Genomic DNA, 18736 nt, shown 5'->3' with positions numbered 1-18736 from the left:
TGCAAGGGGTCATGACACATGAGCCGAACAACAAATCACACTACACATGCCTGTTGTAATACTGATGGTGATTTAGTATTATTTATGAATGTTTCAAACTACTGCATAAATACATGCTCACTGTGTGTGTTTGTATTTGATACTTGGCATTTTGTATTTATAAGTAAAATATGTGTTGTTTTGAAATGTTATTCCTTTGTGTTGTACCATCAAAACTGTAATATACGGTTTAATTAATGACTGTTTTGACCCGCAGCCTCACTTCTCCCTGTTCTGAGAAAACTTCTCCCTATTTTCACTGAAGGGAGAAGTCACTTCTCCCAATTTTTCTGGGCTAGCTTGAACCCTGAGAATGTCAATGCTATGCGCTTCACCGTTGTTGGCCTCATAATTTTATCTTCGGAAAAAGCAGTGGCTCAGAGAAAAAAATTCCCAGTGTGACCCCTGAGTCAGTACAGTAAAATGTGATACAAGTCAATATACAGTACATGTACTTGCAATACACAGTACACTATCGACGCTCATTTATCATCAATTTCTCCGTCATTTGAACATTTACAAAGCTGAAATTTTGCACATGTTTTCTTTGTATGTAACTAAATAAATCATACGATTCAGCATTGTTATCACAAGACAATAAGTGACGATATCGGGAGAAATGTGTCCCCGACCTGCATTTATCAGATGATAAAGTTGACATTTTATCACAAATTTTAGCGTTTCTTCATAAGATTGACTCATTTTACGCATGTGAGAGCATATACACAGTATCTAGTTATTAAAAACAATGCTCTTTTCTTCTATAGTAGTATAATACAATAGTAAATAAGTGTTTTACTTACCTTGTTGACGAAAAATAAACACGTTTTCGGAAAATACCTTATCACTAAATGGCAATATCCGGTGTACGCATCCTCACCGTGTGCATGTGATTTCTTAATGATATTCGAAGCCTGCCCGTTGACCAATGTGCGCATGGAGCTCAAGTTTTAACTCGTGTTACACAAAAGTGAAAGAAATATTTGTTTTACTCTGTATAAACGAATGAAATTGATTTGACTTAATTTTGTTGCAAAACAACGCTTTCTTTACATGCTTTTCGCGTAAAATTTTGTCTGAAAATGATCTTTTTCTAATGATTGGTCATATATTATAAATATTAGAATATGAGTTTTTGTTTCTTAACTAGATCTATCTTAAAAATGCCTAATCAAGAAGAAAAAAAAAACACGTTCGAGTCGGGAATTGAACCAGGGCCTACTCGGCATTTTTCCTACCTGCTTGACCAATACCCCACGAAGAAATTTGCACTTTTCGACCGTTAGATGTAAAGCTTTATAATGAAGGCACTTAACATCAGGTAACCCGTTACAAACGCTGTTAAAATTTAAATGAAAAAAAAAATAGTGAAAACGACTAAATTTAAACTCTCAATTCATAACATTTAATCTGTCAGTAATTTAGTTTCAAAGCCTTCCTCAGAAATATAGTAATAATTTCCTAATATCTAGAATTTTCCTCTCTTTTTTTGTCGTGCAATCAGGAACAGCTGACGTGCCCTTCATGCAAATTTATCATTTAATCGCATGTGCAGATAATAAATAATAAACATGTTAGTGGTGGTGATAAAGATACAAACTTTGGCGATGACAATGATTTTGAAAAAAAGATGATGATGATGATGATGACAACGACGACGATGGTAGTGACAATGTAGAATATTAGAATGATAAGGATGAAGAAAGTTCTAAAATGACGATAAGTATGTTCATAGCGAACAAATTGAATATGACGATGATGATGACATTGACGCGGATGGTCATGAAAAAAACAACAACATAAAAACAACAACGCGATGATGAATTTGTTGTCGTTGCAGTTGTTGATACTGATTATGAAGATGATTATGATTATATGTACATATTCATATGCTGTTCCATTCCAAGATCCTAAACGTACTATATGCATACTTGTACATAACGCATTTGTTGGCACCATAGGTGAATAATAATCATAATCATAATAATTAATAAATATGATAATGATAATAATATTATTTACGTATTATACGAATAAAAATACCAAAACAAAGGTGAACACAAGTAGCTATCTTAAAACGTAATCTTATTTACAATCATACAATGTTACGAAAATGGCCTCCGATGAAAATATGCGTTGAAAGATTATTTAGGCCACACCAAATTGATGTCTTGTTCTTCGGATTTTTTTTCAAAAATATTTGGGGCGAGCGAGCGAAAAAAAAATTAAAATATTTTTTTTTTCAAATCATCATTTATTGATGCGAGCGAAGAGCGATGAAATAAAAAAAGTAATTATTACTTGTGTCATGTTTAACACCAAATAAAGTGTATTTCCATCTATATTGTATGAGAAGCCGAAACAATCTTAATTTTGGTTCAGTAAAAGTGTGTACAAAATAACCTTATCGGCTGATGTTCAAACAACAGTTTCGGAGAAAAGATTCTTCACTGAAATGGGACTTGGACGTAGTAAGTTAGGAGTCCGAAAATACATTTATTACTGGATATTTTATTGTGTTCCTCAGTGTAAAAGGCACATGTGGCAATTAGTGGCTGAATGTTTGTCCCATACATACTTTCAATGTGTCTTCTTTATTAGTATACTTAAGTGGACATGAGAATATTGCCAGGAGTTTCATGTTTGATAATTATTTTGAGTTAGGGTACCTGGTTAGAACTTTATTCAAACTAATTTGACTTGATCCTCGGAATATTGGTGTCGGTTAGGTTGGCCGACAGAAATATAAAACACTCATTAATGTGACCGTCAAATTATTTGGTCTAGTTTGAATTTTTTTATCACGTGTTTGCATTTGCAGGGGACATCAATCATTATACATTGAAAATGCAGTTTGTTTTAAACATAATTACTAACAATTGTGATATTACTTATTTTTTTCTTCTCTGACCCCCAATACTTCTAAGGAAAAGACTCTCAATACTTCAAAGAAAAAAAAAGAAGGTTTTACAAGCTGATACTTACTTTTGCTCTTCCATTTCGCCATTTCTTTGGTGTCTTTCCTTTTTATTAATTGTGGTATTTTTCTAGCAGTCCCACACGAATTTGATCGTTGTCCAATTATAATTTACAGACAACAAATCTCAAACATGGGATACGCCAGATTTTTCAACATCTGGACAGCGTTGTTAGTGAACGTCATTTTTCGTAGTTTTACGTGATTATTCCCAATGTTGAGCTTTAGCTGCTGTAATTTCTACTCAGCTCCAATTCATTTACAATACTTGTTATCACTACCAACTTATTCCAAAGATTATTGTCTGTTAACTAGTATATTTTTTCTAATTTAATTTTACACAATTTATTTCATGCAGGCTGCCATTTTTCATTCGTCTGCTCACTTTGATGAAACAAAACCACTAACATACAGTTAAACTTGTATTGACAGTAGCAAATATGGACGGTCGGCGGGTAAAATGAAAATAAATGTACTGAAAATGACTTTTATTTTTATTTCGTTTTCTCAAAAAATAGGGTCTGCGCTCCCGTAAACTAGAAAATTAAAAAATCCTGGCCTAAATTACAAGCTAGGTGCGTTTAAACTTAGGAATTTCCACCTTTGTTTTTTGTTCCTACTGATTTCGACCCAGCGCAAAAAATACGCCAGGTGCGGGCGGTCAAAAAAAAAATTAAAATATTTTTTTTTCATTTCCCGTCAAATTGGTGCGGGAAATCCGACGAACAGGTAATCCATTTGGTGTGGCCTTAGAATGATAGCAGCTGTGTTTAAATAATTCGATTAAATACTATATATGCAGTTGAATAGCGCTGTCACGCTTACTAAACTAACTGGGTATGGTAGTCGGGTATGAATGAGGAAGTAAATTGCCTAAGTACTTCAAAGAACATAGTAAATTTTCAGAACAAATATACATTGTATCGAGTTTCAGCAGTTATAAGGAAAAACGTTCCACATATGCTTTAGTTACGAAGTGATCAGTGTAATAATTCTACACCGGAAATGGCGTCGTTTTACCCAACAAAGATTGCGAAGAAAGGAGAAGCGAAGCTGGATTTAGCCTTTGGGTTGGACTGTACATCCAGTATGGACCCTTACATTTCAGAAGCCAGGGATAATATAGTTCAGATAGTGAATGAAATCGTTCAAAGTGAAAATTGTGACGTCAGATTAGCTCTTGTTGAATACCGTGACCACCCGCCGGCAGACGAATCTTTCATTACCCAGGTACACGATTTCACTGAATCCGTTGGAACTATGAAAAAGTGGTTGCGGGAAAGTTATGCTGCTGGTGGTGGTGATATCCCGGAAGCAGTTGCCGATGCATTGAATGACGTTTTAAATCTCTCCTGGCGTAAAGAAGCGACTAAAATCTGCGTGTTTATCACCGATGCTCCCCCTCACGGTCTTGGAGGGTACCGTGACAAGTTTCCCGAGGGTTGTCCACTTGGACTAGATCCCATGGAAATTTCAAAACAATTGCGGCTAAAGGGATTGCAATTTATATGGCTGGATGTGAACCGAGCATATGGCTTACAAGGACTTTTACCTAGCAGTAGCACATATAACTGGGGGTCAGTATGTCCCGCTAGAGGAGGCACGGGGTCTTGTTAAAATCATCATATATGGAGCCCGTGAAGAAATGTCGTTGAAAAAGTTGAATGTGAAGTAGAAAAGGAAATAGTTGAGCTCAAAGCGACCAGAAGAGTCATAAATGAAGATGAACTTTCGACAATACTTCATAAAAGATGGGAAACACGTGGCGAAACAACAAAACAACTTACTTTAAACCAACGCGGTTTGGCAACAGCAAAAAGTTCTGCTACTGCCATGGATATAAACAAAAATGGGATTCGATGCGGTCAAAACGCTTTAACAAAACTACAACGCCTTCCACGAGAAAAGCAAGAGGTGCAGCCGAAAATCAACCGACCCAAAAACCAAAAGGAAGGGACGAGGATATGAAGGCTAAGATTGCTATGGCAACCACTGCCCTCGCCGATCTTCAAACTGTCTCCAAGACTCGGGCACCTATTAATGTCGATCTCAGTGGAATAACAGGAGCCGTTGATTCTGGTCCAGCTTTGTCAGAACAGAACAATCCGCCGACCGCCGTGGATAGCGTGAATCCCATTTCCATGCGACGAAGGGAGGGGAGTACCAGTGTATCGACGGAGGGGTGACCTTATCTCAAACCATGAGATTAGTGCAAAAATCTATGATCAAATGACGAAACTCAATCCAGATGAACAGTAACGACTGTACTGTAAAATGCCTTTTGAAAGTTCTTTAGGATCTTCAAGAATTCGAGTGTTTAGTATCGTTTGCTTCAACGTAAATCAAAAATAAATTTTCCATGCGAAGTATACAAAGGTAAATAAGTAGACAGAGATTACTTTGTTGTCAGTCCAACATAACAGTAGCAATAGAGTTCACAGTATAATAAAAAGTGCTATGTATGGCAACAGATATATTCACAAATGACAGGTTAGTGTGAAAGTACACTTATTATACATAAACACAGAACATAACTTAATAATCAGTGCTATTGCTAAATTCAGAATAAAACACGAGGTGCAAAACCTCATTCTTATAACGTTTCATGAATCCAGTATAGATACATTTTGAGATACTATATGAGCCACGCCATGAGAAAACCAACATAGTGGGTTTGCGACCAGCATGGATCCAGACCAGCCAGCGCATCCGCGCAGTCTGGTCAGGATCCATGCTGTTCGCTAACGGTTTCTCTAATTGCAATAGGCTTTGACAGCGAACAGCATGGATTCTGACCAGACTGCGCGGATGCGCAGGTTGGTCTGGATCCATGCTGGTCGGAAACCCACTATGTTGGTTTTCGCATGGCGCGGCTCATATAGAGATAGTGGATGTAGTTCATTTAATAGGTTGTTTATCAGCTGATATTTTTGTCATAATATTGTAATGTTTCTGGACTTTGTCCACAGACACAAATAGTTTCTTTGTAAACAGTATTGTTGCTTTTCTTTTACGAGTTACATATGCATTCATAAAGTACTTATGCATTTATAATTTTACAATGTGGTTGGGTGTTAAAAAAAACTTTATCGTCATAAAAGTGAAATTTGTTTATTTATTTATTTATTCTTTTTAGTTTCAGTACTAGCTTTATTGGCAATTACCAATACATTTGCCTTTGGCCAATTACAAATACAACCCCCGCCCCCCACAAAAAAAAAAAAAAGAAAAAAACACTTAAAGTGAATATATAGATATAATGCTTTTTCATCATGCATACATCTTTTACTGTTAGAAAACACTGTGGCATAGTAGGCCTTAGGCATCGGCTCAAGTATTTGGATCACTAAGCAACAAGACATGAAATGATATTCTGACTCTATGACATTTTGATTTGCATAATTTATACAATTTGTTATCCATTTCTTCATTAAGATATAACTTAACCGTAGACTATTTGTTTTTAGTAATTATTTGATAAATGGTGATAGAGGTATTGCACGTGGTTGATATGTCATCTTATATATGCTGATATTTTATTATGTTATCGCAATGGTTCCGGACTTTGTTCCCATACATACATCAAACGAAAACTGGTCGTTTTCTTTTCATTTGGTCAAGAATACACAGATACATTTTTGACTTAGGCAGTTTTAAACTCTTTTTTTGTCTATCCATATATCCTGTATACGAAATTTGTAGTTTTTCTGTATTTGCATACAGTTTTCATTATCGGAGAAAGTGAAATAATATTTATTATATGTTTTCTGTTTATATGTGTGCCCTTTTTTACCAACATATTACATTTGAAATATATACTTAATTGTTTCCTTATGTTATGTGCGTGGGTAGCAAAGTTAAAATTAAAGTATGACAACTACAAAATTCCTATAATACAGTTTTTAGGTTTTTCCTAGTATCATGAAATGTAAAGATTGCTGTGTATACATGATATACAAATACAATTGAGCCGCACCATGAGAAAACCAACATAGTGCATTTGCGACCAGCATGGATCCAGACCAGCCTGCGCATCCGCGCAGTCTGGTCAGGATCCATGCTGTTCGCTTTCTAAGCCTATTGCAATTAGAGAAACCGTTAGCGAACAACATGGATTCTGACCAGACTGCGCGGATGCGCAGGCTGGTCTGGATCCATGCTGGTCGCAAATGCACTATGTTGGTTTTCTCATGGAGCAGCTCAATTTACCAAAATTATAGCCAAATAACCAGTCATGCAGGTTTGAATCCTGGAAAAATAGGAACACACAACTGTCCGTTACCAGCGCGCACTGGACCGAGGCCGTAGAATACGTTAATTAACACTTAAGTTATAGTTTATTTTTCGAAACGACGATAAATTAAATCAACCGTAGAGGAAGTGAAAATAGTAAATTCGTTACGAACTATATATCTCGTACTAAAAAAACTACTCCCACACGATAATTTAAACGACAGCATGTTTATATTATCGTTTGATTGTTATGGTTCTCATGCATCGTTGAACTCAAAAAGGATGTCAATGATAGAAGTTAAGTGCATACTGTAATGTTATACAAAAATATTTTCTGTATTGAAACGTTTTAATGAAGAAAAATAATAATTATCAAACATGTTATCGTTTAAGTTATCGTGCGGGATTTATACTACTATGATCCTTGACTTATTTTGATAACTCTATCTATATTACAAACTTGACATGGGTCACAGTTTATGGGTTCAGTCGTAAACAAGCGGTAACATTAAGCGTATCTTGGTATTATGGCGATACATATTGTTCTTTAATCTAAATCCACAGGGGATATTTCTTTGTTGCAGTCGAGTATTGAATATCACATATTTATACCGTTATGCAATATACGTTTACGAGTGGCGGCAGATGTAATGTTTAAGGATATACTAAACTTGCAAGCAAAACAAACAAATTTTATGTTTTTTTTCATGTTTAATGTATTTGATATTTTCCCCTTAAAACATGCCAGATATATTGCACACTATTATTCCATCACTCGGTTATTCCAGTAATTCACTGAAAAACATGTTAAACTTCCAGCGGCCATTTTTGGCTGTCATCTGTATTCAACGATTTACCGGTTTACATTTGCCATAAACATTACATTCAATAGACAAGCAGATGTTGTAGTAAAAACATCAGAAACTTTGAAGTTAAGCAATCTATAAGTAATCAAACCGATCACAGGATCTTTTTTGCAAGCTGGAACATATTCTTAAAAATATGACACTTCTCCTTCGTCTAGGCGAAAATCATTTAAGTGGTTAATTTATATGCTGTCGAAGAGTCTGGCATGATACCGAACCAGTGGTCATACTAGTAGCAAGTGATTATCCTTCGAATAAGCCAAGAGCAGGAAGTCAAATTTAGTAAAAAGAGATATATTAGGGCATCTCTGGTCAGAATATTCCGAAAAAACTCACGTACGCCAAATAACAGACGAATATAAAGCGCATCCCGCCTTCCCTGTTGGACGGAAGTTTAGATCACTCGTACTGTGCCATTAATTCATTCGCATCTGAACTCCAACCAATGATTTTAATCAACGACAAATCAATGTTCGGGATATATTTTTCTTAATTAAATATGTTTATCACATGTTTGACGTCATTAGAGTGAAATAAAGCCGTCACATAATATTGATAAAAAGTATAGGAGACGTTGGTCTATAATAGGCAAAGAAAAAAGAAATTTTGATGTGTCAGCAGGAGAAGCTAATATGTGGTAAAAAGAATACTACATTCTTGTTCCTGTAGTAGCCTCTGTGTGGTAGGTTAGAGACCACTCATTATTTTCCATAGGTTTCCTTTAAAACATTATGGCGGGTACGACCTTCCATAAATCGAAACATGCATGGTCAAGAACTGTTTTAGTTCCATCAGATTAACGCACGAATAGCATATGAATATGTGAAAGGTGATTGGAGTATTCTTCGCACGAAGGAAATGTCTCCCTGTTTATATCGCTGGCATGGCGGGAGAAAACCGTTGCGAAACTTTCCCCAGATTCTATACAAATAACTACATATAAAATACACATAAACACACAAGCGCGTACACACAAAACTAAAAACAAAACAAAAGGAAACAAACAAACAAATGTACACCATGTGCATAAGATAGTACCAGAGTGAATAGGGGATAGCAACGCACAATATTGAATATTGAGTAGTGACAGAGTGCTGAGGGTGAATCATAGCTCATGAATTACAACCTTTACCCTAGCAAAAATATGAACACTTATAACAAAACCATTGAGTGGCCTTTAATCCGTTAATTATTTCCGCCTTGATAATTTTTTGTCATTATTAATATATATATATCGTTGCGCATGCGTCGGTCAGTACTGTCATTGTATGTTGTATAACTGTGAAATTTAAATAAATATCAAAGTATGGCGGAGGGCGAGGTACAGAGGAAAATATTAATAGCAATGGACGGAAGTAAACACGCAACCGGTGCATTTGAATGTAAGTTTTTATCTTTAACCTTTTATTTACAAATTAAAGTCACGTAATTACATTGCTGTTGTTTATGTTTATATGTTATAGTGTCCGCTAACTAGATCTACATTTGTTTACCGAAAGCTGGATTCGATGATGTAGCCTGTCATAAGTTTTTCTTAAATACCCACCACAACCTAGTGACCTACTTCGTGCAAATCATTCTGATAATACTACACGAAGATAAAATTAAGGCACTCCCTAAATCAATGTGTTTTCACAAAGTCATCTGCCATTCTCTTTTGAGTATAGTTTTAAAAACATAGAATGATAACTATATTGCGCTGTTTCAGTGTCATAAATACATTCTATGCTAACTTGACATAATGGAAATGAATATGTTGAATAGAATTACCCAAACTTTAATAGGCGGACGATGTTAAGTTTCAAGTTTATTTTCACATCAGTGCATACATTATGTACATTTATATCATTTCATTTTTCAATTGTGTAAAGTACAAAGAAGGAAGTTAATTAGGTTTAAAGTGACAGATCCGTTTTACACATATCAGAGGTCAGAGACAACCGGTAAGGTTTATGTGATCGGTCCAACATTAAATAACGTAAACTATTGAATTTAGTTCGATATTTTGTCAGGCATTTGTCTCGTATCGCAGCATTCAAGAGAAATTGTACAAATGCACTAGACATGACAGATTAATTATTTTACTCAGCTACTTCGTGCTTTCACCTGCATAAATGCGTTATGCTATACTGTTCAGCTTCAACATGCGTTGTAATTTACTGTTCTGCTGCATAAATGCATTACACAATCACACACATTATCACATGATATGTATGACAAGCTTCAACACTTGCACTACATAATCATACATATATATGACAAAGTTGAAATCTTGCACGACATAATAACGCACATCAGCACATCATATGACAAGGTTGAACTCTCACGCTACATTATCACACATCGCATACATGACGAGCTTGAACTCCTGCGTCACATAGTCGCACACAGTAGATCTAGATATTGTAATCTTGCACAGCATAATTACACACGTCATTCTTGCACCACTTTTTTCTTTAACTTAAGCTCGTGTGAACCAAGATTTTCAGTTTAAAATATTAGGCACTTTAACCCTGACTTTGACTTTTCCATGGTTTTGTTGTCGCCTTGAACTTAATGTTTATTTTTTATTATTATTGTGTTTAAAATGAAAAAGCTTGGTTTAAACAGTATTTATTTCCACAATTATATTTACAAACACGAGTAGTACATTTAAATTAACAAAGTTTAATAAAACATACTTCTATCAAAATAGTACAAACAAACAAAGAAAATATAAATCGAATGTATTGGAAAACAAGCTACTTAAAATTTATAAGAATTCCGCTCCATCTAAAAAGAAGCTTAGAATATGGTCTCCAGTCCTGTTATTAGCACTCTAGGTCGGTTAGAACCATTGTGTGAATATCCTGTCTGTTGCTGAAGTAATAGACCTGGCTTTCGCCACCACAATTATATAAAGGGCGGCAATTATCTCTGCACCAGATTTCAATAACTGTCTGAACATGTCCCTGCATGTAGATGATTTATTTCCTTATTTTGTTATATTTTCCGTCAGCTGTAATATTAAGCTTATAGATTATCATGAATACCTGAACTGCTTTTACTTTCAGGTTGTGAAGAATATTTATAAAGATACCGACGCTGTGACCATGGTTATTGTGCAGAACCTGGTGCCAACTTATACGTAAGAAAACGATTTCTTGAAGTTGTTAGCTTTTCTAATGCAACGTTTTGAATACTACTGTAGCCGTACATTGTTTTCATTGTGTTTGATTTAAACACAATGTTGCTCAAAAACCACGGGGAAAGAAAAGCGAGAACACTAACATGAGCTTTAGTCATGTCGACGCACATGACGTCTTCCCAACTTTTATTTTCAACATGGCCGGTACCTAGGTCGAACAATCGGCCTTCCCAAAAGTCAGCTCGATAGCTTTCTCCATTGAAATACTTCAACCATTTTATACGAGGTTTCGAACCCAAAGCAGTAAAGGACATTTCAATGATTCGGATTTAGTAGAAGGCGAACTGAAAATTTCCGCATGCAAAAGCAGATTAGGAACTATGTTATGTAAATTGTATCCAATGTAAATAAAACTTGGTAAGGTAGAATGTTATAAGCCGTGGATCTGCCTATCCTGATGCAGTTACTAGTCGGCCGAACACTTATCAGAAGTAGAAAGAGCAATGACATTGCTTACTTATCACTTATATTAGTCAGAGCGTAGATAGTTCATTCACACATAAAAGGTGTTCGTATAGTGACTGTTTTTGTATCTCATTATACAGAACTTGCTCAGCTGGAAATCTCGAGTGTGATTCTTAGTTAGTCTTTATATTAGTTAAAGTGTACATACTTTCTCCACATGTACTGGGTGTTTATATCTTGTCTGTGTTTGCCTCTCATCATACAGAATACTGGGTGTTTATATCTTGTCTGTGTTTGTCTCTCGTCAAACAGAATACAGAGTGTTTATATCTTTCCTGTGTTTGTCTCTCATCATACAGAACTTTCTCAGCTGGAAAACCCGAGTGTGATTCCTACAATGATAGCAGAGCATGACAAAGAAACTCAAAAAGTTTTAAAGACCATAGACGATATTGCCAAGAAACATAAAGTAAGGTTTGCAAATTTTAATACTCTAATTGATAGACTCTAAATCCAAGTCAGTTATTAGCGTGCTTGGTTGCGTTACTCTTATAATAGTTAAAGGTGGATAATCAGATTTTGGCTAAGTAACGGATTTGTTTTAAACTTTAACATCTGATCATTTACACTCATTTATGTTTAGTTAGCGCTTAATACAAGTTAGGTTTTCACTGGAGATATTTTTAATAATTGGTTTTCCTACTGCAGTTGCCCAACCAAGATCGAGTTATTTTATCATAAGTATAAATGTGATAAACATACTTTACCTAAGAAAATGTATAACTAACCGATATATTGTATTATATTCGTAAAATAATTGCATTAACAATTACATATATTGATTGAATTCATTAGAAATGCAAGTTTGAAAAATTATTATTACCTCCCTTTGCCTATCTTGGTTGCGCAACCAAGATAGAATGGAAAAAAATGAAATTCAGAAGCTACATGCATTTTAAAACCCACCTTTTGATTCAGATTGTTAAATATTTGGTATATCTATCTAATGCGAATGTAAAACTCGGAATTATATGGAAATAAAAAGAAATACCAAGCATTTTAAATATTTTCATATTAAAGGGGAGTAATTACATTTTTTATGAAAATCAATAAAGTATACATTTCTAACAGGGATCTAACTCTAAGTATTGGGTATTTTTGTTTCTTAAATAAATCTCTAACAGAATATACAAAAAGTAGAAAATGTCACTAAATTTTGCTTAAATGTGATTGACCACCTTTAAGCCGAGTTCACTTTGGTTTATACTTATTCATTTAAGCTCGATTGTGATGAAAGCTTCAAGCTTATTTGAACCACTCTCAAGTCCGCTTCCTGGAAAAACCAGTACTTGTGTAATATGAGAAGGCACGGTCGTGACCCCAGTATGGCTCGAACCTAAGACCATCGGGTTGAGCGGCCGACACCGTAACCACTAGACCACCGCTCCCCTTTTAGTTTGCTTGATTGCATTACCTCTTATGAGCGAGCGCAGTCAAGCCGAGTATACTATTACTTTGCCTGGTTTTGTTACCTCTTATAACAGACTCAGTTAAAACCGAGTCTGCTATTTGTCTGCTTAGTTGCATTACCTCTCATTACAGACTCAATTAAACCGAGTCTGCTATTAGTATGTCTGTTTGCATTAATTCTCATGATAAGACTAAATCAAACCTAATCTACAGTTAGTTTGCATTGTTGCGATACCTCTCATAATAGACTCAATTTTTAAACCGAGTCTGCTATTAGTTTGCTTGGTTGTTTTTTTTCTGATAGTACGGGACTCACCTTTGCAGCTACAGTTAATATAGCATGGCGTTTACCTCCGCAACAGCAGCAGTGTGGCGACCTTCAAGGGTTTACCTTTGCAACAAAAGTCTATAAATGCAATGCGGCGATCTTGTTGTATTTACCCTATAAATGCTAAGTGGCGCATTGGATAAACCTTCGCAACAGCAGTTTATAAATGTTGTGTAACGACAGAGCGGGATTTACCCTCACAACAACAGTGTTGCGACCAGTTTCCGTTGGTATCATGGAGACCATTCAATGTTATTTAATTTATTTCGTTGTATACTTCCGGAGAATCCTATAGAATTCATGAGACCATCTCACTACATTGTTATATTCACGTACTTCAAAACTTTAAGGTGCTATGGTCATCGTTAAAGTGTCCTAGTCTACGCAGTAACTCCTACTGTACAGTCAGCAGTTTTACAAAAACAGTTTTAATGAATTAAAACGTAATAGATAATGTATGAATTATGCCTATGTTATTAGCCCACCATCATCAGATGGTGGGCTATTCAAATCACTCTGCGTCTGTGGTCCGACGTCCGTCCTTCCGTCCTTCCGTTAACAATTTCTCGTTATCGCATCTCCTCAGAAACTACCAGGGGGATTTTGACCAAACTTTGTCAGAATGATGTATTGGTACCCTAGTTGTGTCCCCCTGAAAATCAGACTGGTTCAACAATTCTTTAGTGAGTTATGGCCCTTTGTTTATTTCTATAATTAACATAGATTTATATAGGGAAAAACTTGAAAATCTTCTTGTCCAAAACCACAGAGCCTAGAGCTTTGATATTTGGTATGAAGCATCATCTATGTCCTCTACCAAGATGATTCAAATTATTTCCTGGGGTCTAATATGGCCCCGCCCCGGGGCCCAAAAGGGGGTTTTATAAATTTATAAAAGGAAAAATTTTGAAAAACCTTTTAAATTAAAAAACACAGGGTCGGGGCTTTAAATTTTTTTACGCGCCCTTTATCTAGTTCTTCTACTAAATTGTTCAAAATCTTTCCCCTGGGGCCCAAAAAGGGCCCCCCCCCGGGGGGAAAAATTTGTTTACATAGCCCTTGTATAGGGAAAAACTTTAAAAAAACCCTTCCTTGCCCAAAACCAACAAAGCCTAGGGTTTTGGGGGAAATTTGTAATGTAGAAATCATCTATGGTTCTCTACCAAGTTTTTTTAAAATTTACCCCCTGGGGTAAATTATGGCCCCCCCTTGGGTCACATTTTTTCATATAGACTTAATGGGAAAATCTTTAAAATCTTCTTGTCAAAAACCACAACATTCAAGTTGGACCCCCCTTATGGTTTTGAGTGGCAAGTTTAACCCTTTAACATGATTTAAACCTTGATTTTGACCTGGGTGCCCCTACTTTCACTTTTTCGTAGCTACAGCCTTAAAATTTTGGGAAACCACATGCATAGTTTTGGCACTGAAAAAATTTTAAACCTTAAATTTTGACCTAGTGACCTACTTTCACTTTTTTAAAGGGAAAAGGGCTTAAAATTTGGACCACATGCATATTTTCTGTTTTCCCCGAAAAAATTTGACCTTGATTTTGACCTAGTGCCCTACGTCACTTTTCTCAAGCTACAGCCTTAAAATTTTGGACCCATGAAAAATTTTGTTTTTTCTGAAATAAAAATTTGACCTTCTTTTTTAAACCTAGGGGACCTACTTTCACATTTCTGAAGCTACACCCCTTAAAATTTTGGGACCCCCACCCAAATTTTGTGAAACCCGAAACAAACTTTGACCTTTGCATGCCCTATGACCAACTTTCAAAATTTTTGAAGGTACAGGCCTAAAATTTGGGGCCCAAAGCATAGTTCTTTTTCCCAAAAAAAAATTTGACCTTGTTTTTAACCCTAGTTTACCTACTTTCACATTTCTCGCAACACCCATAAAATTTTGGGAAACCTCTTGCATATTTTTGGGGTACCGAAAGGGAACTTTCCCCCTTTAAAGATTGACCTAGTGACCTACTTCCCATTTTCTGTGGGTCCCGGGCTTCAAATTTAGACTTCCATGCATGGGATTGTGAAACCGAAGCAACTTTGACCTTGACATTGACCTGGGCCCCTTTTTAAAACTTTTTTTGAATATGCGGGCTTTAAATTTGGACCACATGAAAGTTTTGTTTCCTGAAGGGGTTTTTTTGACCTTGTTTTTTGACCTAGTGACCTACTTTCCATTTCAAAGCACACCCCTTTAAATTTTTGGACCATTTTCATATTTTGTGTCCCAAAAATAAACTTTGCCCCTTAAGATTGCCCTAGTGACCTTTTTTCCAATTTATAAAAAACTACAGCCTTAAAACCCTTGATGACATCCCTAGTTTTGTGTACAAAGAATTTTAAATCCTTAAAATTGAATTAGTGCCCTTTACTTTTCACATTCCCAAAACTACAGGTTTCAAATTTTTGGACCACGCCCATTTTTTTTTTTACGGAAAAAAAATTTTGACCTTGACAAAGTCAATAATTTTAAAAATTTTGGGAATTTCTAAAAAAAAGGGCCCCATTGGGGGGGCGCCAAATCACCCCTGTGATCTCTTTTTTCATTTTTAAAAAGGGAAATTATGTTAACGATCTAAAAGCTTTTTTAAGTTGTTATTATTAATTTTGGTTAAAACATACAGGGGAACTTGTACACCACCGCGGGAGAGTCGATAGTGAAGGCAGCAAAGAGACCACAATGCAAATTATTGTTGTGGCACTGGGGTTTTGGGTGCGATACGGGGGACAATAAGGGGTACGTGAGCGCCCTACATAGTTCCCTTTTCACATGTACCGGCCCTATAGGGCAAACTTAAAGGGACGTTACTTCTAAAAAAATTTTAACAGTTTTAGGGGATAAAAATTTGTACGTACAAAAGAAAAATTTTTGGGAGTTTTGGGGGTTTAAAATGTAAAAAAATTCAATTTTTTTCTTTTTTTAAAATTAATGATATTTTTGGGGTACAAAACAGTTTTTTTCCCCTTCAGTCATAATAATATTTTTAAAAAAAGGGGGTATTTGGGGTTTAATTTAAACCCTTTCCCCATGCCCTTTTCGTTCTTTTATCGAGACATTATTTTTTTTTTTGAATATCAAATTTTTCGAAAAAGGCCCCTCATCTCCTCCCTTTTTAGGGTTTTGTAATGGTTTTAAAAACCCCCACCCCACCACCCCACGCACAAATAAAAAAAAAAACCCAAAAAGAAACAAACAAACAAATGAAACTTTATGTGCAAAAGATAGTACCAGAGCAAAAGGGTGTTTACCCAACGCCAAAACTAAAATTTCTTTTTATGAAAAAAGTGGTGGGGTGTGAATCATAGCTAAAAAAATTTAAAAATTTTACCCTAGCAAAAAAAATAAAAATTATAACAAAACCATTGAATGGCCTTAAATCCGCAAAATTTTTTGCCCCCTTGATACATTTTTGTTTAAAAATTTATATTATATATAAAATTTTTAAAATTGCGCAAGCCCCTGTCATTTTTGGTCGTTGTGTTTTAAAAACCCAAAATAAAGAAATGAAAAAATTGAAAACAAAAAAATAGGGGGGGGAGGGAAACGCACAGGGGAAATATTTTTAGCAAGGACGGAAGTAAACCCCAAACCCGGGTGCATTTGAATTAATTTATTTTTTTTTTAAATTTTTTATTTAAAAATTAGAGTAAACGTTTTTTAAAAGCAAAAGTTATATTTAAACAGTTTCTTTTAACTAGATCTACTTTTTGTTTACCGAAATCCGACACTGACCATAAATTATTCTGTAAAAATTTTTTTTCCTTAAAGACCCACCACTACCAAAGTTACCACGTTTTCTTCCCGCTTTAACTTCTTTTCGAATAAATTTTTAAATAATACTCCCAACGATGAAAAAATTTAAAAGGAACCTTTCCCTAAATAAATGGATTTCACAAAATCTTTCTGAAAACCTATCCATTCTTTCCCTCTTTTGGTAAATATCACGCATACATAATTAAAATTGATTTTAAATTGTCAATTGTGAAAAGCACAAGGAAAAAAGGGAATTCCCTTGACAATCTGTTTTTTAACACAGACTTTGGCACCGAAAACCCGGGAAGGTCAAATGGGGTCGGCCCCAATTTAATAACGTAAACGTTGAAATTTTCTAAAAATTTTTTGGGTCTGGTTTGTCTCGTGCCCGCATAAATTCAAGATAATTGTAAAAATCACTAAAACAGACAGTTTAAATTATTTCACTCACAACTTCGGCTCGTATTTTTTTTTCCACAAGTATAAATGCATCATGTATATAATCAAAACACGCCCCAATTCTTGCACATCGTTTTTTTTTCCTTAAGCCCCTATGAACCCAAAAATTTTTCAGTTAAAAACATTAGGATTTTTTAAACCTGACTTGACTTCCCAGGGTTTTGGGGTTTCACCTTGAAATTATTGTTACATATTTTTAAAAAGGGCTTTATTTTTTCCAAAAATTTAAATAATAAAACCAAACCAATATCATTTCAAAAAACCTACCTTTTAAATTACTGAATTTTATGGGGTATAACGTGATAAAACCCAAAAATTAAAATTCTAAGTTTCTTTCCCAAAAACTTTTTTTAGCTATTACCCCGTCATTTTCCCGGGGCTTTCCGTCCCCCTTGGGAAAAACACTCATCCCGTTTAAACATACCGGATTTTATAAATGATGAAAAGCTTTAAATTTTTTTCCAAAGATTTAATTTAAAGAAGCCCACATACTCAACACGTTTGTTCGCCAACACTGCCTGTATACATCTGAAAAACATCAAACAATCCCCTTAAATGTTATGGCATCATGATATCCTTTCTAAAAATTTTTTCTGTCACGGGGTTAAAAATTTACCCCTTTTTAAATTTAAAAAGAAGAAAAAAAACACAAAAGGGCAACTGGCTGTAATCTCGCTGAGCTCGTGTAAAGGGCGTGTTTCCCGGTTTTCTTACTAAAAACAAACATCGGCGACAGGGAGTTAAAAATTGTACCTATAAAACTACATTTAAAATCCCAATGTTGCTTCTAAAAAAAAATTTTTTTTAAATGGGAAAGGGTCTTAAACCGAAGTAAAACTTTTTTTCCCATCGAAAGAAGCATGGTAAATACGGGATAATTTTTTTACCAGAAAAATTGTTTCCCGCATACAAAATGGGCTGGAGAAAGCGCCCTTCCGTAAACGAGATCCTTTTTTTTTTGTCACGGGGTTGGCGAATTTGTTCTATATCCCCCCTTTTCAAGTTCC

At 35.2% G+C, this 18736-nt stretch overlaps 2 protein-coding genes and 1 long non-coding RNA gene across 3 annotated transcripts in view; 2 read left to right on the top strand and 1 right to left on the bottom strand.

The window, feature by feature from the left end:
- LOC123566395 (uncharacterized) overlaps positions 1 to 18736 on the bottom strand; it is a 435075-nt gene that overhangs the window by 96593 nt on the left and 319746 nt on the right. The gene's annotated exons all lie outside the window — the stretch shown is intronic.
- LOC123566397 (alpha-protein kinase vwkA-like) lies at positions 3820 to 4648 on the top strand. The gene has a single exon (XM_053549923.1). The coding sequence runs from the start codon at positions 4022 to 4024 to the stop codon at positions 4631 to 4633; it is 612 nt and encodes a 203-aa protein (XP_053405898.1). The 5' UTR covers positions 3820 to 4021; the 3' UTR covers positions 4634 to 4648.
- Positions 11436 to 18736, top strand: part of LOC128559032 (uncharacterized) — a 28496-nt gene continuing 21195 nt past the window's right edge. Inside the window, exon 1 of the long non-coding RNA XR_008372046.1 lies at positions 11436 to 12176. This is a non-coding gene — a long non-coding RNA (uncharacterized LOC128559032). The remainder of the gene's footprint in view (positions 12177 to 18736) is intronic.

The sequence above is a fragment of the Mercenaria mercenaria genome, chromosome 8, assembly GCF_021730395.1.
Source record: "Mercenaria mercenaria strain notata chromosome 8, MADL_Memer_1, whole genome shotgun sequence".
In the NCBI taxonomy this organism is placed as follows: Eukaryota; Metazoa; Mollusca; class Bivalvia; order Venerida; family Veneridae; genus Mercenaria; species Mercenaria mercenaria.
This window is presented reverse-complemented; position numbering and strand designations above follow the sequence as displayed.